This window comes from Budorcas taxicolor, chromosome 18, assembly GCF_023091745.1.
Source record: "Budorcas taxicolor isolate Tak-1 chromosome 18, Takin1.1, whole genome shotgun sequence".
NCBI lineage: Eukaryota > Metazoa > Chordata > Mammalia > Artiodactyla > Bovidae > Budorcas > Budorcas taxicolor.
The window spans coordinates 67,450,932-67,478,327 of record NC_068927.1 but is presented as its reverse complement, the minus strand read 5'-3'; the positions used below and the strand labels follow the sequence as shown (position 1 = coordinate 67,478,327).

At 43.2% G+C, this 27,396-nt stretch overlaps 1 protein-coding gene across 1 annotated transcript; it reads left to right on the top strand.

Moving 5' to 3' along the window:
* Window positions 1-23,119: 23,119 nt before the first annotated feature.
* ZNF418 (zinc finger protein 418) lies at window positions 23,120-26,170 on the top strand. The gene is made up of 4 exons (XM_052656909.1): window positions 23,120-23,678; window positions 24,270-24,537; window positions 24,790-25,377; window positions 25,444-26,170. Exons 1-4 carry the CDS (start codon window positions 23,120-23,122, stop codon window positions 25,970-25,972), a joined length of 1,944 nt encoding a protein of 647 aa, XP_052512869.1. The 3' UTR covers window positions 25,973-26,170.
* Window positions 26,171-27,396: the final 1,226 nt, after the last annotated feature.

Genomic DNA, 27,396 nt, shown 5'->3' with positions numbered 1-27,396 from the left:
GCATTAACATGCAGGTTCTTTACTGTCTGAGTCACCAGGAAAGCCCCTGTCTATACCCCAATACAAAAAAACTTCAAAAAAAAAAAAACAAAAAACAAAACAAAACCCTAAAATTCTGATCGATAACCTCTGCAGAAACTGAACCTGATTTATATCCTCTTCCAACTTAGGGTTCAGTCAGCCCTCTCCCTCCCTTGCCTGTGAACCTCAGCTTCAGGGATGTGATGGTGCCCAACTCCCGTGTTATTACCAAGCTCTGAATAGGTGGCCTTCACTCACCTTGTGTGTGCGGGCTTGCTTTATTCCCGCACCTGCCCTGGCTCCGACTCCGGCATGGCTCGGCCTCCTTCACGGTGTGTTCTCTGTGCTGCCAGAGGCAGCCTGCTGGGACTCGCGCCAAATTTCCCAGAGCTCCTGTCACCCTCAGAGTAGAGGCCAAGACTCTCAGCTGGCCATTTCCGGCCTGAACTCTGTCCCTCTGCTGTCTACCCCCTAAAAGGAAAGAGACCAATGGTTCATTGAACACTCACAGCTCAACCTCACCTCCAAGCACCTGAACATGCCTGGGATGCCTTTGATCCCTCACTTCTCTGGGTTCTACGGGAATCTCTCCATACAACTATGGCTTTGATTGGACCTGTCTCCTTGGGGAGTGCTTCCCAGGTGGTTCAGTGGTAAAGAATCCACTTGCCATTGCAGATGACATGGGCTTGATCCCTGGATTGGGGAGATCCCCTGGAGAAGTAAATGACAACCGATTCCAGTATTCTTGCTGGAAAATCCCATGGACAGAGGAGCCTGGTGGGCTACAGTCCATGAGGTCACAAAGAATCAGACACGACCGAGCATGTCTCGCCCTGGGACGGAGGTGCTAGTCTCCTCTCCAGCATTCTGCACCCCCAGAGATGAGGTGGGACGCTGGAAGCTCTGGTCCAAAGTGAACTGCTCACAGGAAAAGGCCCCTCTCCTGGGCCATGACTGGCAGAGAGATGACACATTGTAGCATCGAGAATTCTGGGTATTGTAGGCCCCAGTTTGCCTCCAGTCACAGAAGGGAAGCCCCTGCTCAGAAGGTGGAAGTAAATAAATCATTTATTGAGAGCCTACTGTCTTCTTAGCCTGCCAGTTGCTCCCAAACCTCAGGCTGCATATCACACCTCAGAATCTCTGTAACCATATGAGGCTGGTAGCAAACCCAAGTTCAACTTCTTGCCACTGGGAAAAACAGACAAACGTTGGTGGGAAAGTAAAAGTTGCTTTATTTAGGAGACCAGCAGTCAGGGAAGATGGTGGATTAATGTCCTAAGACCATCTCCAAGTTGCCGGTTAAGAGACAAAAGATTTAAAGGCTGTGTGAGGAAGTGGGCTGCAGCGTGTGTGATCCGCTTGTGCTCAATTCTCAGATTTGTTGGCTTCAAGGTGAAATTTCAACAGGCATGGGTCTATCTGCTTGTGGTCAGCCGTTTTCCCCTGGTGAGGGTCTGCTTCCGGTAAAATGTCCAGTAGGCGCTCCATATCCTAAGTCAGATGCACTGATGTTGGCTGTTTTGGAGGTTCACAGCCTGCAAATACCAGCCTCTGAATTTGGGACCCAAGGAAAGCAGCTTCACATCCATAATGTGGAATGCAAATTGAAGATAAAACCTCTTTTGCAGACCTCTATGAAGTTACTCAAATATTCCTCACACATAAATGTCCATTCACTAAAATAGTACCCATATCTTGGTGAGGTTACATTAGGTGCTCAAACCAGTGCATGGTGCACGATTAGCGCTGGCTACACGGTCCTCATCATCAGGGACCTGGGCTCTCAAGCACCTGTGCGGTGGGAGGTGAAGCAAGGCTGCCTATGTGCAGAGTTCTGGGCAATGTCTATCAAAATTCACACACACACACCATGGACCTATGAGGAGCCTTAACAGGAATGATTTAAAATTTTATAGGATGGCAGTGTGTATAATCTGTGCCATTTAATTCATTTAGGAAAAAAATAATCACACATACAGAATGATGTCATCAATTTCAGGTAGCCAGTTGCATTAGGGGTATGTTCTTCTAGGCAAGATGATTCAAGATTTATAGTTTAAGAAATATTTTCCCTCAGGAGTATATTTTTTTGAAACAGGCAAGAGCAATTTTTTAACTGCACCCCAAGGCATATGGGATCTTAGTTCTCCAGCCAGAGATCAAACCCATGCCCCTGCATCAGAAGTGTGGAGTCTTAAACACAGCATAGGGTGGTAGCATAATTTTTCTATATCTTACTTTCATATTCACAACCTTTGAACTTACACTAGAACCAATCATGTGTTTGGCTTCAAATTGGCAATGCAATCTGCCACATGGTGTCCAGTGTCTGACTTCAGGGCCTATAACCCCATTATTGATTATGGTACACTAGCCATAAAGCCTCACTTCTCTGAGCCTCTGTTTCCTCATTTCTGAAAGCGGGAAACAACAGTATTCATAGCACATGGCTGTTGGGATTATTACCTGGAGAACTACACGCCATCCTCTAGTCATTCTCCCAATAGTACTTTGAACCTTTCACATTGGAAGACCAGGACATGACTCCTGACCATCCATACTCTCTTGAGTTGATTCAGAGGCTTTCAGGTGCTCACTTCCTCCAGGAACCAGAACCTCACTCCCCACCAGCCTCCCTTGCCCCTACTGTCCTCAGGTAAACTGGCCCTAGGCGGATATGGGTAGTAAATGAAAGCTCAGCCTGAATTCCCATGACTCAAGCTTACCAGGTTCAGTCTCCAGCAGGACACCATCACTTGATACTGGAGTCCAAAGTGAGCACAAAACTCTCAGAAGAGGGAAAAAGTGAAATCAAATTGTATAAGAAAGATTGCTCCATTTATTGAGGTCATCTTTAATTTCTCTGAGTGTCAGGGGACGTTCAACTTTAAGGAATCCAATATGTTGCACTTTTCTTCCTTTGTGTGCCATTTCTCAAGGATTCTCTGTTCCTTATCAGCTCCTAGTCCGGGACGAGTAGAGCTGCACACAGTTCCCAGGACTGAGATCATGGGAAAGGGTATCTGCTTGGGTTCCTTTCAGTAACTCCCTTCAGTGACTCTTTTCAGTGTCAGCGACCTTGTATGTATTAGACTATCCATTTTGTTGCAACTGATGGAATTTCATTCTTTGTAATAGCTGAGTAATCATTTTACTACAAGACATATAAGCCTACATTTCTGCTAATAAAATACCCTTGCTCCACTAGAGACCTGGGTACCCCACGTCCTTCTTTCTGTCTTCATTTTCTTTGGAGCGTGGAAGCCTGCTGAGCTCACTTTCTCGCCTGGGCTTTCAAGACCTCCTTGAGAGGACGCCCTGTGCCTTCGTGAGTGGTACAAGTCTTGTGCATGGGTTTTATTGGTTTTCCACGTAATCCGAGAGATACTGCTCTTTCTCCTTTTCCCTTTCTTTTCATTGACTCCAGTCAACCAGGCCCCAGTCTGTAAAGAAGACCACATCTGAGCAAGAGTGTTTTTCTGGATTTTAGCTAAACTTCGACGTTTTCAGTAATACTGAAAAAAAATAATTTTGTAGTTTTCAATAAAATAACTGAGGAGTGAATATAATCAAAGAACTTGCATATATTTAATTATATTTATTCCTAAGTATTTTACTTTCTATGCTATAGATTTAGAAATTTTAATTATTCGATTGTTTTCTATGTATTACTAATATATAGAACACAGTTCATTTACATCTATAATCCTCTGTCTACCATATGCACACGTGTATTTACAAATATATATAAAGAGAAAAAGAACTGTACACAGCACTTTGCTACATTCAACTATGCTAGTGAGTTTTCTGCATCAAATGATATGTGATTTTCCCCTTTAACCTGTTAATATGGTGGATAATGTTCTTTGTTTTTCTCATATTAAATAAGTCCAACACCACTAAGAAATCTTTCTGGTTATGGTATAAAATGCTTTTTATACATTGCTGAATTTTATTTGCTAATACTGTCTTAATGATATTTACATTTATTTTCATGAGATGTGTGTATGCTCAGTTGCATTTGATTCTTTGTAGTCTGCCAGGCTCTATTTTCATGAGGTTGGTTCCAAAAATTTCAGATGTTTTAGAATGTTTTTTACATTCTGTGTTCTCTAAAGAGTGCTGTATTTGGTATGCAGTTCTCGTATGTCAATGGGTTTATCTTATCATATGCTTGATAATCACCTGAATTCCTTCTTCCACTGATTGCTCGTAGTTTTGTTATTTAGGTTGGAGTTGTATTTCTTGTTCTAATCAATACAGCTTCCTTATATGTCCTATGTGCTCATCCTTTGGCAGTTTTAGACACTGGAGATATAGTCTTTTACTTTTTACATCTTAACTTTCATGAGCTTTATGGAATAGGAACCTGCAATTCTAAAAGAAATTATTCATCAATTTTCCACACAAAATATTTTGGTTTTTAGTGATATATTTAAATTGTTCTTGGGACTTCCCCAGCAGTCCAGTGGTTAAGATATCACACTTCCAGCACCAGGGGCATGGGCTTGATTTCTGGTGAGTGAACTAGGTCTCACATGCCATGTGGTAGAGTAAAAAAAAAAGAAAAAAAAGTTAAAAAATTATTCTTGCCCGTTTAAGAAAACAATGCTCCTAATTTATCTTCTGTTGGTTTCCTTATTTCTTTTGCTTCCCTGGTGGCTCAGGTGGTAAAGACTCCGCCACAATGCAGGAGACCTGGGTCCAATCCCTGGGCCCAGAAGATTCCTTGAAGAAGAAAATGGCAACCCACTCCAGTATTCTTGCTTGGAGAACCCCATGGACAGAGGAGCCTGGCGGGCTGGGACAGTCTATGGAGTTGCAAAGAGTCATACACAACTGAGCAACTAACACACAATTTCTTTTACTCTTTGATACTTAATAGTTCTTATTTTAAAACTTACTGAAATTTACCTTATGCCCCCAGAGTTTTACTTAGCTTGGAGGAATCTACTATGTGTACCTGAAAAGAATGTGCATTCTGTTGTAGACTGAAGTAAGGTCTTACACATATTTACTGAACCAAGATAGCTGATGATATTGCTCATGTCTTCTGCATCCTTATTATTTTCCCGTCTATTCTATTAATTCTTGAGAGGAAAGAATTTTGAAAGCCTATTCTTAGGTACAAATATACTTAGCATTTATTTATTTATGGCCATTCGGCTCGCAGGATATTAGTTTGACCAGAGATCAAACCTGTGACCCTTGCAGTAAAAGCACAGAATTCTAACCACTGCAGTACCAGGAATCCCCCAGTTAGCATTTTTGAATCTTCTTGTTTAAATTACTTGTTTAATATTATAAAATGGCCATATGTTTTCTTTGGTCATATTATTTTTCCTTAAGTTTTTCTTATATTAAAATAACCTCTCCAACACTCTTTTGGTTAGTATTTGCTTATTATTTCATTCCATTCCTTTTCACTTAAATTTATATTTGTAATTAAGGATTATTTATTATAGGTCGCATGGAATTTCCCCAAGAATTTAATCATCTGAAAAATCTCTCCCTGTAATTTAAATATATGAAAATATTTAAAGCAAAAAACTGAAAAATAATTGTAGGAACAAAAGTATAACTTATTCACATCTATCTTCTTAGATATAAATCAAACAATAAGCATATAGATATTAGTAATATAACATTCAGAAGATACACATTTATCTTGATTTTACACTGTTGAACATTTGAAAAATCACATTCACTAAGGCAAAAATGAAGCCACAATATAGATGACAAGGTTTCTGAATTCTCTATGCACATATCCATATTTGTTTACTACAGTAGTACAGTAATAAGATTTATAACAAGAAATACATATTTGGTCTTTGTCCGGGTTTCCAGCACAGAACTCATAAAACCTTAGGTCTTTCCTGTTGGAGGAGCCAAATCAAAAACAACACCCATTTGTGGATGTGACTGGTGATGGAAATAAGTCCGATGCTGTAAAGAGCAATATTGCATAGGAACCTGGAATGTTAGGTCCATGAATCATTGGAAATTGGAAGTGGTTAAACAGGAGATGGCAAGAGTGAACATCGACATTTTAGGAGTCAGGGAACTAAAATGGACTAGAGTGGGTGAATTTAACTCAAATGACCATTATATCTACTACTGTGGGCAAGAATCCCTTAGAAGAAATTGAGTAGCCATCCAATTTCCTGAAAAACAGCTCTGGCAAACATTTTAATTGTGTAGGCTGTAATGCTTGGATGACATGAGGGCATTTTACAGTTCATTTATTTATTAAGCAAGTTATAGTTTAATGGGCTTCTCAGGTGGTGCTAGCGGTAAAGAATCCACTTACCAGTGCAGGAGATGCAAGAGAGGCGGGTTCAATCCCTGGGTCTAGAAGATGGCCTAGAATAGGAAATGGCAACGCATTCCAGTATTCTTGCCTAGAAAATCCCATGGACAGAAGAGTCTGGTGACTGCAGTCCATGAGGCTGCAAAGAGTCAGACACGATGCATGATGGAGCACATAGTTTAATGGATCTAACTGATGACTTCTCTCAAGTTTCAATAGTAGTTATGTGTTTTGTGCTTGTCTCAGGCTATTGATAACCAATGTCTCCTTTGCCTGTATCAACAGTGATTGTCCTACCCAGCAAGGAACACTCTTTTTAAAGATCCATATTATATACCTTATTCCTCAATATTCTTTTGCCCAATCATTCCAGGGCCAGGCTCCAGGCAACTAGGTATCACTCCTGTACACCAAGTCTTTCACCTGAGTTATTCAACTGTATTGTTTTTATTTAGTTACTAAACGGTGTCCAACTCTTTGTTGGACATGGGCTGTACCTGCGTGGCTCCTCTGTCCATGAGATTTCGCAGGCAAGAATATTAGAATAGGTTGCCATTTCCTATTGAAATAGCCAATCTTAAGCTGTTTGCTCTGCCCTTGCTTTGCCTTTTCCTTGAGGAAAGGATCTGGCCTAGACTTTCCCTCCCTTCTGCATGTAAGTTAAATAAGCAGGATGACAATATACAGTTTTGTCATACTCTTTTCCCAATTTTGAACCATTCCATTGTTCCATGTCTGGTTCCAACTGTTGCCTCTTGACCTGCACACAGGTTTCTCAAGAGGCAGGTAAAGTGGTCTGGTATTTCCATCTCTTTAAGAATTTTCCAGTTTGTTGTGATCCACACAGTCAAAAGCTTTAGCGTAGTAAATAAAGCAGACATAGATGTTTCTCTAGAATTCCCTTGCTTTTTCTATGATCCAATGGATGACGGCAATTTGATCTCTGGTTTCTCTGCCTTTTCTAAATCCAACTAGAACGTCTCGAAGTTCTTGGTTCACATACTGTTGAAGTCTAGCTTAAAGGATGTTGAGCATTACCTTGCTAGCTTGTGAAATGAATGCAATTGTGTGGTAGTTTTAACATTCTTTGAGTTGCCTTTCTTTGGGATTGGAATGAAACCTGACCCTTTCTAGTACTGTGGCCATTGCTGAGCTTTCCAAATTTGCTGTCATATTGAGTGTAGCACTAACAGCATCATCTTTTAGGATTTGAAATAGCTCACCTGGAATTCCAGTGCGGGTGGGGGGGGGGGGCACTCCACAGAAAGAGAGAGGCAGTCGAACTTCCCTCAGCAAAGCTGAGGGGTCCAGAGGAGAGGTGAGCCTGCAGTCCGCCAACCCAGCCCCTCAGCGAGCGACAGACAATCAAACGCGACAGGGGTTCCGTCTGAGCAGTTCCACTTTATTGCCACAAACCGTTGGTTTATATAGGCAAGCAGGGGGGTTTCGCGAGGGACTTTCCATAGTTGCACCAATCACGTTAAAGGTCAAATCGTCATGTGCCATAGTTGCACCAATCACGTTAAAGGTCAAATCGTCATGTGCCTTCATTATAACAGGAGTCTATGGTGATCACGCACTGTCCACGTGCTCAGAAATCAAGATAGCCAATCAAAGACTTTAACATAGGCCACGCCCCTATCTCTTCCGCCAGGCGCCATCTTAGTTTCCCACCGCAAAGCTAACCCATCTTTTTTAAGGTTTTGCATTTAGGGCCCCACATTCCAGCACCTTAATAGATTTGTGAGCACCTCAAATTTTATTTCCTGGGAGCAGACTGATCTTCACGGAGTATGAAATTACGTCCTTCTCTTGCAGTTCACAAGAAGTTAAGCCCCTCAGTCCATCTAGGTAGGATTATCACTTTCACGTATTCTCCAGAATAATGCATGGATGGAAAATTCTTTAAGAGATGGGAATACTAGACCACCTTACCTGCCTCCTGAGAAATCTGTATGCAGATCAAGAAGCAACAGTTAGAACCAGACATGGAACGACAAACTGGTTCCAAATTGGGAAAGGAGTACATCAAGGCTGTATATTGTCACCTTGCTTACTTAACTTATATGCAGAAAACATCGTGTGAAATGCTGGACTGGATGAAGCACAAGCTGGAATCAAGATTGCCAGGAGAAATATGAATAACCTCAGACATGCAGATGACACCACCCTTATGTCAGAAATCGAAGAGGAACCGAGGAGCCTGTTGATGAAAGTGAAAGAGGAGAGTGAAAAAGCTTGCTTAAAATTCAGCATTCAAATAACTAAGATCATGGCATGCAGTCCCATCACTTCATGGCAAATAGATGGAGAAAATGGAAACAGTGACAGACTTTATTTTCTTGGGCTCCAAAATCACTGCAGATAGTGACTGCAGCCATGAAATTAAAAGACGCTTGCTCCTTGGAAGAAAAGCTATGACCAACCTAGACAGCATATTAAAAGGCAGAGACTTGACTTTACCAACAAAATCCGTCTAGTCAAAGCTATGGTTTTTCCAGTAGTTATATATGGATGTGAGATTTGGACCATAAAGAAAGTTGAGCATCAAAGAATGGATGCTTTTGAACTGTGGTGTTGGAGAAGACTCTTCAAAAGTCCCTTGGACTTCAAGGAGATCCAACCAGTTAATCCTGAAGGAAATCAATCAGTCCTGAGTATTCACTGGAAGGACTGACGCTGAAACTCCAACATTTTGGCCATCTGATGCAAAGAATTGGCTCATTGGAAAAGACCCTAATGCTGGGAAAGATTGAAGGCGTGAGAACGGGACAACAGAGGATAAGCTGGTTGGATGGCATCAGTGACTGGATGGACATGAGTTTGAGCACGCTCCAGGAGTTGGTGATGGACATGGAAGCCTGGCGTCCTGCAGTCCATGGGGTCGCAGAGACTCCTACACCCCTGGGCGACTGAACTGAACTGATGCTCTGATAGTCAATACCGTCGACACCGTTTCCCAGAGGCCTCTGGAGCCCTAGAAACTACATAACCCAGAAGGTTGTGTGCCCAGCTGAGCCAATAAAGGCATTTCCGTGCCTGTGGCTCTCTTTGGGGTGGGACTTCCGGCGTCCTCCTCCTGGCGGCCATTTATATTACTTTCCTGTGTGTTGTCGCTCGGGAGCGCTACGTTGGGAATGAGGTGACTGAATTAAGACGGTCCAAGAGGCAGCGCACAGAGGCGGGTCTCAAGTTCGGCGACGCCGTCGGGGGACCCCCGCGCTAGGCCCCAGGTCGCGCCCGCTGTGCCCACTTCCCGCCTCCCCTCCCGCCGCTCGCGGTCCTGCTCTGGCCACAGAGTCCGATGGCGGCGGCGGCGCTGAGGGATCCGCCTCAGGTAAACGCTGGTCCCCTGGGCCCTTACCAGTCTCACCCCACCAGACACTAAAGCCCGAAGTGCGTGGCGCCTGCTCACGTGCCTGAAGCCCGGCCCGGGGGTCCAGGCCGCTGAGGCGGTCGTGGGTGGGGCCCTGTGTCTGACAGTGTGATGGAGCGTGGGAGAGGGTGACAGGCGGAGGAACCTGCCTGCGCAAAGGCTTAGAGGTCGGATATAGGCGAGAAGGCCCAGGAAAACTGGCGTGGATCTGGTGTCTGCAGGGAACAGAATGTGGTGAAGTGAAGTCGCTCAGTCGTGTCCGACTCTGCGAACCCATGCATTGCAGCCTAAGAGGCTCCTCTGTCCATGGGATTTTCCAGACGAGAATACTGGCGTGGGTTACCATTTCCTTCTACAGGGGATCTTCCCGACCCAGGGCTGAACCCCGGTCTCCCACATTGTAGGCGGACGCTTTGCCGTCTGAGCTGCCGGGGTGGTAGAGTGGTCCTGATCTAGGGTGGATCTGCCTGCAGTGGACTGAAGGGGGTGACTGGGTGGGTAGGCTTCGGTTCCTGGCCAGGGATCGAGGCAGGTTGGTCGTGGTGTGAACACCGAATCCTAGTCACTAGACCAGTGGTCAGTGACAAGGCCCTGGCCCTTCAGTTTTGCAGGAAAAAAAATTCACCCAAAGAGGGGAAGCCGTGAAACAGAGTATTTATTAGGAGCAGAAAAGAGTACAGTACCTTTTGGATAGACCCACCGGCGGACTCAGGGAGAGTCGTGCTGTGGTGGTTTGAGTCGCTTTTGTGGGGCATGTATTTCTGGTTTCTTTTGGCCAATCATCTTGCTTTGCTTGGTTTTGAGTCGGTATTTGGTGTATCTCAGGATTTTCCTGCGTGTAAGCGCATCTTTTAGCCAAGATGAATTCCAGTGAAAAGGCTTATTGGGTAGTGGACATCACCTACTTTGAGGTGACGCCCCTTCCCTTTCCAAAGAGGCTTTCTGTGCTGACTTCCAAGGAGCCTTTCTGTTCATGTGTAGTGGGGAGGTCTCCTTAACTTCAAGAATGGAAACTATGTGGTTTCTTATGTTTTATGTGGGCAGGGCCCAGCCTCCATCATCCTGCCCCAGACCTACTCAAATGTGAGAGTCATTTGTGGTGTCTAGAACAGACACCACATGAACCAGGATTCCAAAGAAGGTTGAAGGAGAGAAGGGTTTTGGCTGCTGAGGGGACAGGGGGTGCAACACAAAAGGGGAAGCAGGTAATGGGCAGCTATAATCACATGTGCTTCTGGGTGGCTCAAATTGAAGGAAGAATCAATAAAGGTATAAAAGGGGCCTTCAAAGCAACTTTACACAAGTGCAGTTGTGGGAGTGCAGCTGTGGGGACTAAAGGTGTGCGAGAGGTACAGTCTACAGAATCATGGGTACATGGAGAGGAAGTGCTAGCTCCTGGCCCCAGCGTCCTGTTACTGGGGACTGAAGGGTGAAGCCTGAGCCCAGGTTTGGTTGTGTCTGTGAGTCACAACCTAGAGACTCCAGGGGAGTTGATTGACAGAACGGATGGGACCCTACAGGCCAGGACGAAAGCTTGGATGACATGTCTATGCAGTCCATCCCAGCGTTGCTGAGGACTGAACACAGTGAATAAAGGGACCCTGAGGGATAAGGTGGGCACCAGTGACACCGAGGTCTGGAATTCTTGTTTGGTGGAGAGCTTTGGAAGAGGATGAGGGTGGGATAGATGGGTGATAAGATGGATTGTGGGATCCTAGAGTATTCATAGTTTACTCTGTCTCTCATAGAAGTGCAGTGTGACCTTTGAGGATGTGGCTGTGTACTTCTCCTGGGAGGAATGGAGACTCCTTGCTGAGACCCAGAGAAGCGTGTACCTCGATGTGATGCTGGAGAACTATGCACTTATATCCTCACTGGGTAAGACTCTCACAGCCTTCCCAGTAACCTGGACTAGGCTCTGTCCCATCTCACCCCCTTTCCCCAGGGGGTGCTCTGTTCTTCTACATGTGGACTGCGAGCACTGCTTGTTTCCCAAGCTTTCTGAGTTGCTGTGATAGCTAGCTAGGACTGGGTTGTTTGCACTGCCCTCTTCTTTCCCCTGCAATACCAACCCCAGTACCTGTTGTACAGAACGCTGTTAGGAAAAAGATTCCAAGTCAGTAGTATTACAGTAAGCTTAATGGATTCTACCTACTTGCCCTCTCTCTATCCGGGTCAGTGTGTCTAGATCCTTTTCAACTCTGTGTCTCTTCTTTTATGCTGAGTTGTGCAGCTTGTGGGATCTTAGGTTACTGACCAGGGACTAAATCAGGGCCCTGGCGGTGAAAACTTGGAGTCCTGGTCACTGGACTGCTAGGGAACTCACTGATCCCTTCTTTTTAGCTAACATTTCTTTGTGCCTGCTTGTGCTGAACCATGAGCTACTTTTCAGTGTCCTCCAAGGTTGGTAGTGTTTAGATTTGCTTTCTCTTTTTCCCTAGGCTTGTCCAGATATATAATTGTATATCTTGATGTGGTAAAGTTTTGACTTGATGTATGAATACAGTATGAAATAGTTGTCACAGTGAAATTAGTTAAACATCTATCACCTCATTAAGTTACATTATTGTTGTTGTCACTGTTGTTATACATCATTTTTTGTTAATATTTATTTAGGCTGTTCCAGGTCTTAGTTGTGGCACTCAGGATCTTTGATCTTTGTTGCGGCATGCAGGCTCTTTCTTTGTGTCATTTGTGATCTAATTCCCTGACCAGGGATTGAACCCAGGCCTCCTGCTTTGGGATGGCAGAGTCTTAACCACTGGACCATCAGGGAAGTCCCAGCATCATTGTTAACTATTGTCACCATGCTTTATATTACATCCGCAGAACTTATTAATCTTATAACTGAACATTTGTACCTTTTGACTAACAATCTCCCTATTTCCATATTCCCCAGCTCCTAGCATTTTACTCTGTTTATATGATTTTCCCTCATTTAGTTTTTAAAAACTACAACCATAGGGGACAAAGATTGTTTCCTTTAAATTTATGCCTTCACCAATACTTCTTATCTCTGCGCTTTTTTCCATTTTCTCCCCCCCCCCCCCCCCCGCTCTTTTTTGATAGTAGCCATCTTGTCAGGTAGATTTCCCTATAGTTCAGATGGTAAAGACTCTCCCTGCAGTGCAGTTTGATCCCTGGGTCGGGAATCCCATGGACAGAGGACCCTGGCGGGCTACAGTCCATAGGGTCACAAAGAGCCGGACACGACTGAGCAGCTACTACTGCGTCTTACCAGATGTGAGGTGTTTCTCATTGTGGTTTTCCTGATGGTTAGTGAGATAGTTGGTGAGGAGGAATATTTTTTCATGTACCTTTTAGCCATTTGTAGATCTTCTTTGATAAAATGTCTAGTCAAGTCTTTTGCTCGCTTAAGAGAATGTTTTTAATCTTATTTATTTTTAACTCGTGTGTGCTTAGTCACTCAGTTGTGTCCAACCCTTTGAGACCCCATGGACTGTAGCATGCCAGGCTCCTCTATGCATGGGATTCTCCAGGCAAGAATACTGGAGTGGGTTGCCATATCCTTCTCCAGGGAATCTTCCCAACCCAAGGATCAAAACCAGGTGTCCTGCACTGCAGACAGGTTCTTTACTGTTTGAGCTACCAGGGAAGCCTATTTTTAGCTTAATTTTAATGAACTTATGTATTTTTGGCTGCACTGGATGTGTGTTGCTGCATGCAGGCAAGTGGAGGCTACTCTCTGTTGCGGTGCGCAGGTTCTCAGTAGTGGCTTCTCTTCTGTTGGCTCATGGGCTCTAGAGCACAGGCTCATTAGTTGCGGGCTCATGGGCCTAGTTGCCTCAAGGCTTGTGGAATCTTCCTGGACCGAGGATTGAACCTATACCTCCTATAATGGGTAGGCTGATTCTTAACCACTGGACCACCAGGGAAGTTCCTTTGCTCACTTTTTAAACAGATTGTTCTTTTCCTGTTGAATTGTAGAGTACCTTATATATTGAATACTTCAGATATTAAAATATAAATTTCACCAATGAAATCTATCTGATTATGACCTATTTTTGTTGTTGAAGATTACTAATTCAATTTCTTATTGGTATTGGTCTATTAAAATTTTCTATTTATGATTAAAAATTGATAGGTTGTGTTTCCAGGAATATATCTATTTCTTCTAGATACAGCTGTGTGTAACAGCTCCTAGTAATCTTTTATGATTCTTTGGTCCTGTTTTATTTCTCTGTTAATTTATATGAGATAAAGTCTAGACAAAGGATTGTCAATTTTATTTATGTTTTTATTTATTTATTTATTTTTGGCTCTGCTGGGTCTTTGTTAGTGTGCGGGCTTTTCTCTAGTAGTGGAGAGTAAGGACTATACTCTAATTGCGGTGCTTGGGCTTCTTATTGTGGTGGCTTATCTTGTGGTGCACAGGCTCTAGGGCACAAGGTCTTTGGTAGTTTGTAGCACGTGGGCTTAGCTGTCCCGTGGCATGTGGGATCTACCTGGATCAGAGATTGAACCCATGTCTCCTGCATTGACAGGTAAATTCTTTACCACTAAGCCACTAGGGAAGCCCCTATCTTTGAACAAAACCAGCTCTTAGTATTGTTAATCTTTTTATTATCTTTATAGTTTCTATTTCATTTATTTCTGCTCTGGTGTTTTTTTTGGCCATGCTGTGCAGCATGTGGGAACCTTAGTCTTAATTCCCCTTCCAGGGAAGGAACCTGCACACCCTGCACTGGAAGCATGAAATCCTAACCATCGCACCTCTAAGGAATTCCCCTTTGCTATCTTCATTTCCTTTGTTTTGATAACTTTGGTCTTAGTTTTTTTTCTAGTTCCTGGAGGTGTAGTTTGATTATTTATTTGAGATCTTTCTTTTTTCTTAATGGTGGCATTTATTGCTCTAAACTTTTCTCTTAAAACTGCCTTTGCACATTTCATATGTTTTGTTATTATCTTTGTTTTTCTCAAGGTATGTTTCATTTTCCTATTGATTTTTCCTGTTACTGATTGATTGGCCAGGAGCATATTGTTTAATATTCGCATGTTTGAATTTTGAAGCTTTCCTCCTATTGCCGGTTTCTAGTGTTATCCATTGTCTTAGGAAAAGTTACTTCATATGGCTTCAGTCTTCTGAGATTTGTTAAGACTTGTTTGACATATTCTATATGCAGTTGAGAAGAGAGTGTATTCTGCTATAATAGGATGGAATGTTCTATACACATCTGTTACATCCATTTGGACTGAAGTATTCAATTCAAATAACTTTATCTGGATATCCACCTATGTTGAAAGGGGGATATTGCAGTTCCCTATAAATATCTTGGAAGGAAAGTTATGACCAACCTAGATAGCATATTAAAAAGCAGAGACATTACTTTGCCAACAAAGGTCTGTCTGGTCAAGGCTGTGGTTTTTCCAGTGGTCGTGTATGGATGTGAGAATTGGACTGTGAAGAAGGCTGAGCGCCGAAGAACTGATGCTTTTGAAATGTGATTTTGGAGAAGACTCTTGAGAGTCCCTTGGACTGCAAGGAGATCCAACCAGTTCATCCTCAAGGAGATCAGTCCTGGGTGTTCATTGGACGGACTGATGCTGAAGCTGAAACATAAAAAAAATTAACATTAAAAAAAAAGAAGAAGAAGCTGAAACTCCAATACTTTGGCCACCTCATGTGAGGAGTTGACCCATTGGAAATGACCCTGATGCTGGGAGGGATTGGGGGCAGGAAGAGAAGGGGACGACAGAGGATGAGATGGCTGGATGGCATCACCAACTCAATGGATGTGAGTTTGGGTAAACTCCGGGAGTTGGTGATGGACAGGGAGGCCTGGTGTGCTGCAGTTCATGGGGTTGCAAAGAGTCGGACGCTACTGAGCAACTGAACTGAACTGAACTGGTAAATATCCTGTTGCTGAGACTTCCCTGGTGGCCCAGTGGTTAAGATGCTGTACTTCCACTGCAGGGAGCAGTTCAGACCCTTGTTGGAGAACTAGGATCCTGCCTGCCATGCAGCATCCCACCCCTCGCCCCCGCCCCGCCTCCAATTTTCTCTTGCTGTCTTTTCTGCCTTCAGATCTGGTCATATTTGCTTAATTTTTAAGTTATGATGTGTAAGGTATGATATGTGTGTGTATATGTGGTTATAATTATTACATCGAGAAGGAAATGGCAACCCACTCCAGTATTTTCACCTGGAGAATCCCATGGATGGAGGAGCCTGATGGGCTACAGTCCACGGGGTCCCAAAGAGTCGGACATGACTGAGTGACTTCACTTCACTTCCTGATGACTACCTCCTTTATTATTATATAATGACCTTTGTCTCTTGTGACATTTTTTGATTTAAAGTCTATTTTGTCTCACTTAAGTATAGCTTACCCTCTTCTGATTTCCGTTTGTGTGGAGTCTCTCTTTCAATTTCTTCACCTTCAGCCTGTGTGTGTGTCCTCAAAGCTGAAGTTACTCTGTTGTAGGCAGCATAGAGTTGAGTCTTGTGTTTTTTTTTTTTCTGTTCAACCACTTTATATCATTTGATTGGACCTACTGCTGTCACCCGTTATTGCCCCTCTATTTTTCAGTTTTTTTTTTCTTCCTTTCTTGCTGTCTTTATGATTTTCTGTGGGAATGAACTTTTAAAATTATTTATTTATTTATTTAGCTGTGTTTATTTAGTTTAGTTGCAGCATGTAGGATCTTCGTTGCATTGGGCAGGATCTTTTGCTGTTGGTGCATGGGCTCTGTAGTTGTGGTGCATGAACTTAGTTGCTCCGAGGCATACAAGATCTTAGTTCCTTGACCGGGGATCGAACCTGCATCCCTTGCATTGCCAGGCGGATTATTAACCACCTGGAAAGACCCTATGGTAAGATACTTTTATTCTTTTCTCCTGTCTTTTGTGTCTATAGGTTTTTGACTTATGGTTACCATAGGCTTATATAAAACATCTTAAAACATTCTATTTTATGCTGATAATACTGTAAATTCAATCCCATACAAAATGTCTACTCTTATACTTCCCCCATGCATATATTCTGTTTTTGATGTCACAATTTATATCTTTTTATATTGTGTAACCATCAACAAGTTATTGTTGGTATAGTTGCTTTTAATACTGTTATTCTTTATCTTTTATGGTTGAGTTGAGTAAGGCAGTTTTACAGTATTAGAGTGTTCTGAATTTGACTATACACTTATTTTTACCAGTGTGTTTTATGTTTTAATATGTTTTCATGTTACTGTTAGCATATTTTTATTCAGCTTGAAGAAGACTTGGTTAGACTTCCTCATTTCTTATAGGGTTAGGTCACGTGGTGATGAACTTCCTCAGTTTTCATTTGTCTAAGAGTCTTCCTTATTACTGAAGAATAGCATTGCTGGTAAAGTATTCTTGGTTTGCAGTGCCCCCACCCCTTCCCCTTTGGCATTTAGAACACATTTCACTGTGACTGTATGCAGTGTTTTAGCTCAGAAAACCACTTGTATCTTTATGGGGGTTCCCTTGTGTGATGACTTTCTTTTTTCTTGCAACTTTCAAAATAATTTGGCCTGACTTAGACTTTTATATTAATGAGTCTTGGTGAAGTCCTCTGTGGATTGAATCTGTTTGGGGACTTACGAGCCTCATGTGCGTGAATGTCCATTTCTTCTCCCAGATTTGGAAAGTTTTCATTCATTACTTCTTTAAATAAACTTTCTGCCCCTTCTTCGTGCTCTCTTCCTTCTAGGGCTACCATTCAGTTCAGTTCAGTTCAGTCACTCAGTCGTGTCCGACTCTTTGCAACCCCATGAACCGCAGCACGCCAGGCATCACCAACTCCCGGAGTCCACCCAAACCCATTTCCATCGAGTCAGTGATGCCATCCAACCGTCTCATCCTCTTGTCATCCCCTTCTCCTCCTGCCCTCAACCTTTCCCAGCATCAGGGTCTTTTCAAATGAGTCAGCTCTTCACATCAGATGGCCAAAGTAATGGGGTTTCAGCTTCAACATCAGTCCTTCCAATGAACACCCAGGACTGATCTTCTTTAGGATGGACTGGTTGGATCTCCTTGCAGTCCAAGGGACCCTCAAGAGTCTTCTCCAACACCACAGTTCAAAAGCATCAGTTCTTTGGTGCTCAGCTTTTTTTATAGTCCAACTCTCACATCCATACATGACCACTGGAAAAACCATAGCCTTGACTAGACAGACTTTTAGACAAAGTAATGTCTCTGCATTTTAATACGCTGTCTAGGTTGGTCATAACTTTCCTTCCAAGGAGTAAGCATCTTTTAATTTCATGGCTGCAATCACCATCTGCAGTGATTTTGGAGCCCAGAAAAATAAAGTCAGCCACTGTTTCCACTGTTTCCCCATCTATTTGTCATGAAGTGATGGGACCAAATGCCATGATCTTAATTTTCTGAATGTTGAGCTTTAAGCCGACTTTTTCACTCTCCTCTTTTACTTCTATCAAGAGATTATTTAGTTCTTCTTCACTTTCTGCCATAAGGGTGGTGTCATCTGCATATCTGAGGTTATTGATATTTCTCCTGCCAATCTTGATTCCAGCTTGTGCTTCCTCCAGCCCAGCATTTCTCATGATGTACTATGATTTAACTATAAGTTAAATAAGCACGGTAACAATATACAGCCTCAGTGTACTCCTTTTCGTATTTGGAATCAGTCTGTTGTTCCATGTCCAGTTCTAACTGTTGCTTCCTGACCTGCATATAGGTGTCTCAAGAGGCAGGTCAGGTGGTCTGGTATTCCCGTCTCTTTCAGAATTCTCCATTATGCAAGTATTATTTTGCTTAACAGTGTCCCATAATTCATGTAGACTTTTATCTTTACTCTTTTTAGTCATTTTACCTTTTTTCTCCTTTGACTGGATAAGTTCAAAGACCTTTCCATTTCATAATCATTGTTTTGATTGGTCAAATTAGCTATTAATGCTCTACATTTCATTCATCTTACTCTTCACCATAATTTCTGTTTGGTTCTTTTTCATATTTTTCTGAATCTCTGTTCAAAGTCTTATTTTACTTGTATATCATTCTCCTTATTTTGTTGAATTGTCTCTCTGTGTTTTCTCGTAGCTTACTGAGCTTCATTAAAACAATTATTGTCAGACTTAGAGAATGAACTTATGGTTCCTGGGTGGGGAAAATGGGGCAAAGGGATAGTTACGAAATTTGGGATCTACTTGTATGCTGCTGTTGCTGCTGCTGATCACTTCAGTCGTGTCTGACTCTGTGCGACCCCATAGATGGCAGCTCTCCAGGCTCCCCCGTCCCTGGGATTCTCCAGGCAAGAATGCTGGATTGGATTGCCATTTCCTTCTCCAATGCATGAAAGTGAAAAGTGAAAGTGAAGTTTGCTCAGTCGTGTCCGTCTCTTAGCCCCTTGGACTGCAGCGTACCACCAGGCTCCTCTGTCCATGGGATTTTCCAGGCAAGAGTACTGGAGTGGGGTGCCATTGCCTTCTCCGCTACTTGTATGCAATGCTATATTTAAAATGGCTAACCACAAGGGCCTATTGTAGAGCACGGGGAAGTTTGCTCAGTGTTATGTGGCAGCCTGAATGAGAGGGAGCTTAGGGTAGAATAGATACATTGTATATGAATGGCTGAGTCCCTTTGCTCTCCACCTGAAACTGTCACAACATTGTTTATCAGCTATACTCTATACGCCAATATAAAATTAAAAAAATAAAAAAAACACAATTATTGTGAGAGACTTCCCTGGCAGGCCGGTAGTTAAGACTCTGTGCTTTCATTGCTGGGGCATGGGTTCCATCCTTGCTTGGGGAACTAAAAGCCTGCATGCCTTGTGGCCTGGTCAGATTACACTACAAAGCTGCAGTCATCAAGACGGTATGGTACTGGCACAAAAACAGAAATATAGACCAATGGAACAAGATAGAAAGCCCAGAAATAAACCCATGCACTGATCGGTACCTTAATTTTGACAAAGGAGGCAAGAATACACAATGGGGCAGAGACAGTCTCTTCAATAAGTAGTGCTGGGAAAACTGGGCAGCTACATGTAAAAGAATGAAAGTAGAACACTTCCTAACACCATACATAAAGATAAACTTAAAATGGATTAAAGACCTAAATGTAAGACCAGAAAATATAAAACTCTTAGAGGAAAACATAACACTCAATGACATAAATCAAAGCTAAATCCTCTATGACCCACCTCCTACAATAATGGAAATAAAAACAAAAGTAAGCAAGTGGGACCTAATTAAACTTAAAAGCTTTTGCACAGCAAAGGAGACTATAAACAAGGTGAAAAGACAGTCTTCAGAGTGGGAGAAAATAATAGCAAATGAAACAACTGACAAAAGATTAATTTCCAAAATATGCAGGCAGCTCATACAATTCAATACCAGAAAAACAACCCAATCAAAAAGTGGGAAAAAGACCTAAACAGACATTTCTCTAAAGAAGACATACAGATAGCTAATAAACACATGAAAAGATGCTCAACATCACTCATTAATAGAGAAATGCAAATGAGAACTACAATGAGATATCACCTCACACTGGTCAGAATGGCCATCATCGAAAAGTCTACAAACAGTAAATGCTGGAGAGGGTGTGGAGAAAAGGGAACCCTCTTGCACTGTTGGTGGGAATGTAAATTGATACAGCCACTATGGAAGACGGTATGGAGATTTCTTAAAAAACTAGGAATAAAACTACCATATGACCCAGCAATCCCACTCTTAGGCATATACCCTGAGGAAACTAAAATTGAAAAAGACACATGTACCCCAATGTTCATGCGGCACTATTTACAATAGCTAGAACATGGAAGCAATCTATATGTCCATCAACAAATGCATTCATAAAGAAGTTGTGGTACATATAGACAATGTACTATTACCCAGACATAAAAAAGAAGGCATTTCAGTCATTTCTAATGAGGCGGATGAACCTAGAGCCTATTATAAAGAGTAAGATAAGTCAGAAACAGAAAGATAAATATTGTATACTAACACATATATATGGAATCTGGAAAGATGGTACTGAAGAATTTATTTTCAGGGCAGCAGTGAAGAAACAGACATAGAGAACAGACTTATGGACACGGGGAGAAGGGAGGAGAGGGTAAGATATATGGAGAGAGTAACATGGAAACTTACATTCCCATATGTAAAATAGGTAGCCAATGAGAATTTTCTGTATGTCTCAGGGAACTCAAACAGGGGCTCTGTATCAACCTAGAGGGGTGAGATGGGGAGGCAGGTGGGAGGGGGAAGGTTCAAGAGCCAGGGAACACATGCATACCTATGGCTTATTCATGTTGAGGTTAGACAGAAAGCAACAAAACTCTGTAAAGCAGTTATCCTTCAATTAAAAAAAAAATAAATTTTTTAAAGGTAAAAAAATAAACAATTGTTATAAATGTTTTGTTTGACAGCTTGTAGAGCTCCATTTCTTTGGGGCAACTGATTATTGTTCCTTCAGGGGTGTCAGGTTTCCTCGATTATTGTGTTTGTGTTTCCTGCAGCCTGGTGTTGATTAGTACATTTCAGGGAGCAGTCATTTCTTTCAGGCTTTATGTAAGGTTTTGGTGGGCAAGATCCTCACCTCTGTGTGGGTGTGAGTGTGCTAGCTTGATGGACGGTGGCTGCTGCACCCACAACAAAGCCCAGTGGCTTTGTGTTTGCAGCTCTGTCACCTGAGGTCCGTGTCAGCACAGACTGCAGGGTGCTCAGTAGCTAAAGCCATGGGTGTCCACAGTAATAGAGAAGACTGCTAGGACTCTCCTGATTTATTTCTCCCATGGGATATGTTTTGACTGAGGGGGTCCCTCTTAATGCGGAGTTTGGCTCTTGGAGGGGGACTGCGTCATAGTGGTGATGGCATTGGGGTCTGATGTGTGGATTCTGTGGAGCAGATGTCGATCTGGACTCTAGGATGTGAATAGATGCAAGGCAGTAGCACTTCTAGGGTCCCAGTTGCTGAATAGTCTGTCTCAGTGTTGACTTCGCTTTGTGAGATGCAGTGGCACACTGAGCAGTGGTGGAGCCCTGACCAGAGTATGGGTACACATGGAGACAGTGTCTCTGGGGTCTGAAGAACTAGCTCACCCATAGTGGCCAGGAATCCGGCGCCTGAGACATTCAGACATTCAGGTGACAGACGTGGAGTCAGGTTATAGAATATGAACGTCTGCAGTTCAGGTGGGGCTCAAGGGTTTGGGGTGTGTGCAGGAGTTATGGGGATGGCAGCTGTGGTTCTGAAACAGAGCAATAGCTACTTTTGTGGGGACAGGGATGATTCAGCATATTATTCTCTTGCCAGTGCCTCATGTTGGTGGCTATTACTTACCTTAGTGTGAGAGCTTCCAGTGCCCTCTGCAGAGCAGGAGCTGAGGTTCACACCTGTAAACACTTGCCTTCCTCTGCTCTGCGAACTGTGGGGTCTGCAAGTGTGGCAGGGCCTGTTGAGTTTCTCTAATTTCCTCTGTGTTGCTGCAGTATCTTAATTGGATTCCTGAGTCTTCCAAGGGCAACTTTTGTTTGCTTTTGTGTATTTTCTATTGGTGGTGAAGGCTCATGTCCTCTGTTGTTTGGCTGACATCACTCTCCTGGATCTTTTCTCTGCATCTGTTATGTGCTGAGTTGCTTTGTGACGGTACAAGCTGTTCATCTGTCCTGTTTTCCCGTTAGGATTTTTATCCTGCATGTCCTATGTAGTTGCTTAACTAGTGCTTATAGATGTCCCAGGATTGACATGACTCCAGTCATGGTGAGGTGGGCTCAGAGGGGGCCTGGTCCTGGTGAATGGCAGCTGAGGAGAGTATGACATCAGGCTGTGTTCAGATCATAGCAGGAACCTGTCTTTGTTCAACCAGGGTTTAGGTGCCATTTCCAGTGCATGGCCATACTACTTCTATCTTTTCCACTGTTAACACTTGACTGACTTGTCAGTTGTACTGCTTGTCATTCCTACTGTGACTTTAGCCCAGGGATAATCTGGACTTATTATTTGGACTCCATATCTCTGGACTTCACTCCTCTCTGGACTCCACATCTCTTATTTCTCTCACTACCCTTTCTGTAGTACTCACCAACATTGATTGTGCTATGATATGTTCACATTTCCCTGAATTGACTTCGAATAGCAGCTGATGTTGCTGTGGGATTTTAATGAGCTTAGATGACCTTTTCTATCCAGTCTCAGCAGAAAAGTCCTACAGGAAGCCACTGGAAGAGAATTGAGTCGTAGACCCTGCCTCTCTTCCTTGTGTCCTACCCTGTTTTTGTTTTTTTCTCCTGATGAGGTATCCACTATTGTGTGACCTTGAGGCTCAGTAATGCACAACAGTTGGTTGTTCTTCCAACTAAATTCCAAGTTCTGTTTCTTGAAAAGCGACTCATACCTGGATTAGATAGGTACACATTAGTGATGAGCTGGACCCTTCTCTATAGTCAACATGTACTTGACCTGCATTTCTTTCTGTTCAGGTTGCTGCTGTGGAACAGAGAATGCAGAGACACCTTCTGAACAGATCACTTCTCTAGAAGTGTCACAGGCTAGGACTCCAAAGGCAGCTTTGTCTTCCCAGAAGATCCACCCCTGTGAGACTTGTGGTCCAGTCTTGAAAAAAGTTTTCCACTTGGCTGAGCACCAGGAAACACAACACACCCAGAAACTGTTGAGGTGTGGAGCATGTGTGAAACAGTTTTGTTTTAGTGCAAATTTTCAGCAGCACCAGGAACACATGGGAGAGAAAACCCTCAGAAGTAGTGTGGATGAGGCCAAGTTTTTCAAGAGCTGCAGATTCCTTGTGTTACAGAAGCCATTTACCTGCAGGGAGTTTGAAAAGGACTTCCCGACCATTATGGGACACCTGCAGCAACAGACCACTCATACTGTGGAGAAGCCAAACACAGTCACCCAGTGTGAGTCAACTTTACAGAGCAGAAGTCGTCACACCTCAGGAGAATGCAAGAAAGCCCTCAGCCCCAAACACACACTTGTTCAGAATCAGGGTGTCCATACTGGAATACCTTGTTTTGTGTGCAGTGAATGTGGGAAAGCATTCAGGTACAAATCCTCATTTGTTGTGCACCAGAGAGTGCACACTGGAAAAAACCTTCATGCGTGTGGTGACTGTGGGAAATCCTTTAGGCAAAGCTCAATTCTCTATAAACATCGAAGAATTCATACTGGGGCAAGGCAATACAAGTGCAGCAAATGTGGGAAATCCTTAAGTCACAAATCTGTCCTCATTTCTCCCCACCCATGGTGCAATGGAGAAAAGAGTTATGTGTGCAGTGAATGTTCGAAATCTTTTAGCCATAGCTCAGTATTCATTCCACACAGGAGAGTTCAAACTGGAGAAAGGCCTTATAAGTGCAGTGACTGTGTGAAATCTTTTACTTCAATGTCTGCACTCTGTTATCATCAGAGATCCCACACTGGAGAACGACCTTACATATGCAGTGATTGTGGAAAATCTTTTATCTCTAGCTCTGACCTCCGTTATCATCAGAGAGTTCATTCTGGAGAAAGACCTCATGAGTGCAGTGAATGTGGGAAATCTTTTATCACTCGTACTGCTCTCCGTTATCATCACAGAGTTCACACTGGAGAAAGGCCTTACGAGTGTAGTGAATGCGGGAAATCCTTTACCCGAAAAAATAACCTAATTATACATTTAAGGGTTCACTCAGGAGAAAGGCCTTATGAGTGTAGTGAATGTGGGAAATCTTTTACTTTTAGCTCTAGCCTTCGTTATCATCACAGAGTCCACACTGGAGAAAGACCGTATGAGTGCACTGAATGTGGGAAGTCTTTTAACAACAGGTGGACGCTCATTCGACACCGGAGAATTCACACAGGAGAAAAGCCTTATGTGTGCAATAAATGTGGAAAATCTTTTTCCTGTAGCTCCACCCTCCAGTATCATGAGCGAGGTCACCTTGGGGAAAGGCCTTATGGGTGTGATGAATGTGGGAGATCTTTTACTACTAGCTCTGCCCTCCGTTATCATCAGAGAATTCACACAGGAGAAAGGCCTTATGAGTGCAATGAATGTGGGAAATCTTTTATCTCTAAGTCTGACCTCCATTATCATCAGAGGGTTCATTCTGGAGAAAGGCCTTATGAGTGTAGTGAATGTGGGAAATCCTTTATCCGAAGGAATAATCTGCTTTTACATCAGAGAGTTCACACAGGAGAAAGGCCTTACAAATGTAGTGAATGCGGGAAATCTTTTAACAATAGATGGACACTCATTCAACACCAGAGAGTTCATACAGGAGAAAAGCCTTATGTGTGCAGTGAATGTGGGAAATCATTTACCTCCAGCTCCACGCTATGTTATCATCAGAGAGTTCATGCAGGAAAAAGGCCTTATGAGTGCAGTGAATGTGGGAAATCTTTTACCTCTAGTTCTACCCTCCGTTATCATCAGAGAGTTCACACAGGAGAAAGACCTTATGAGTGCAGTGAGTGTGGGAAATCTTTTACTTTTAGTGCCAGCCTCCGTTATCATCACAGAGTGCACACTGGAGAAAGGCCTTATGAGTGCAATGAATGTGGGAAATCCTTTAAGGATAGATCACAATTCAATAAACACCAGAGAGCTCACACTGGAGAAAGACCTTATGAGTGTGCTGAATGTGGGAAATCTTTTAGCCAAAAATCTTCCCTCTCAACACACCAGAAAATTCATAATAGAGAACGGTCTTATGAGTGTAGTGCATGTGGGAAATCTTTCACCTCTATCTCTGGCCTTGGTTATCATCAGAGAGTTCACAGGGGAGAAAAGCCTTATCAGTGCAACGAATGTGGGAAGTCCTTTACCAATAGCTCTATACTGATTCGACACCAGAGAGTTCACACAGGAGAGAGACCTTATGTGTGCAGCGAATGTGGGAAATCTTTTACTAGTAGTGCCACCCTTTCTTATCATCAGAGAGTTCATGCAGGCAAAAGGCCTTATGAATGCAGCAAATGTGGGAAATCTTTTACCTCCAGTTCTACCCTTCGTTATCATCAGAGAGTTCATGCAGGAGATAGGCCTTATGAGTGCAGTGAATGTGGGAAATCTTTTATCTCTAGCTCCAAACTCCGTTACCATCAGAGAGTTCACACAGGAGAAAGGCCTTATGTGTGCAGTGAATGTGGGAAATCCTTTAGAGACAGTTCCCAGTTTAGTCAACACCGGAGAGGTCACACTGGGGAAAGACCTTATGAGTGTAGAGAATGTGGGAAATTCTTTATGCGAAAATCTACCCTTTCCCAACATCAGAGAGTTCACACTAGAGAAAGGCCTTAGGTGTTTAGGGAATGTGCAGTTTTCTTGTTCAGTGTAAGGATACCAAAGGAAGCTGAGGATTCATCTGTCTGAATTAGCTCCCAGACATCTGCACAGCTATTGATAATCATGAGGAACGATTCCTCACGATTTTGTGGGAAATGTGTTGCTATGTTTCAGTCTCTAACCTCTCCAGGGTTCTGCCCACATATATGTCATTCCCATCTCTGTGGTCAAAGCCATTTTGCATCCAGCTCTCGGCAGGCCCACCCAGTGTGCTCAGAGAGACTTACTGTGTCCTCCCATGTTTTAGCCAAGTTAGGAGTCACTTGAGGCCTACGGTGCCAACTTTCACTCCTCCATGACTATCTTGGACATGGACCTGGTCAGTGTCAGCCCAGAAACTATCAGAAGTTCAGCTGGCAGCTTGCAGAGAATAGCAGTAGGGATGTGTTGATCTCATGTGATACTAACAGTAAGGTTTTCCAGCTTCCAAATGATGAGTAAAATACTTGCTACAGGTTGCTTTGGCTCATACAATACTCGAGACCTTCTAAGCTCTTAAGTCCTCTTTCATCTTGGACGTTCTATTTACTGTGCAGGTAATTCACAGATTTGTGCTGTGTAAGCATAAAGGGGAGAACAGTTTTTAGGGGTCTCAAAGTTTCTTTCTGAGGGGGGACAGTATGTTGACAATAGCTTGCCAGTTATGACCAGGTCTGCCTTGCAGCTGCAGCTTCCTAGAAAAGATTGCAGGGATTTCTGGTTTTCACTTGAAGCCTGGAGGCTTTGTTTTAGGAGTCTGCCAGGTGACACTGAGAAGCAGGCAGATGTGAGAATCTAAAGTGCTTCTGAGCATAACATTAATTTTTTTCCTTACTAAGCAGAGAGATCCCAGGGTGTTTCAGCACTGTGGAGGGAAATCTTCCCCAGGTCTGCAGAGAGCCATGTTCTCTGATTATTGTAACTGGTTGTAATACCACTGGGTCCATAACTGGTGCAGAAGCACTGATTTGTAGGGAGAGAACTGCAGCCAACTAGTGTAATGTGCTGCTAGTTCTAAATGTGCATCCACAAATGTCCATGTAAAAGTGATAGTCCCTCTGTATTCATCTCAAGTCCATTACCACATGGATTGGAAGAAAATTAAAAGGGGGTCTAGTCCCTGGCCGTCAGAGAAGGCAATGGCACCCCACTCCAATACTCTTGCCTGGAAAATCCTATGGATGGAGGAGCCTGGTAGGCTGCAGTCCATGGGGTCGCTAAGAGTTGGACACGACTGAGCGACTTCGCTTTCACTTTTCACTTTTCATGCATTGGAGCAGGAAATGGCAACCCACTCCAGTGTTCTTGCCTGGACAGGAACAGGGGAGCCTGGTGGGCTTCTGTCTATGGGGTCGCACAGAGTCGGACATGACTGAAGTGACTTAGCAGCAGCAGCAGCA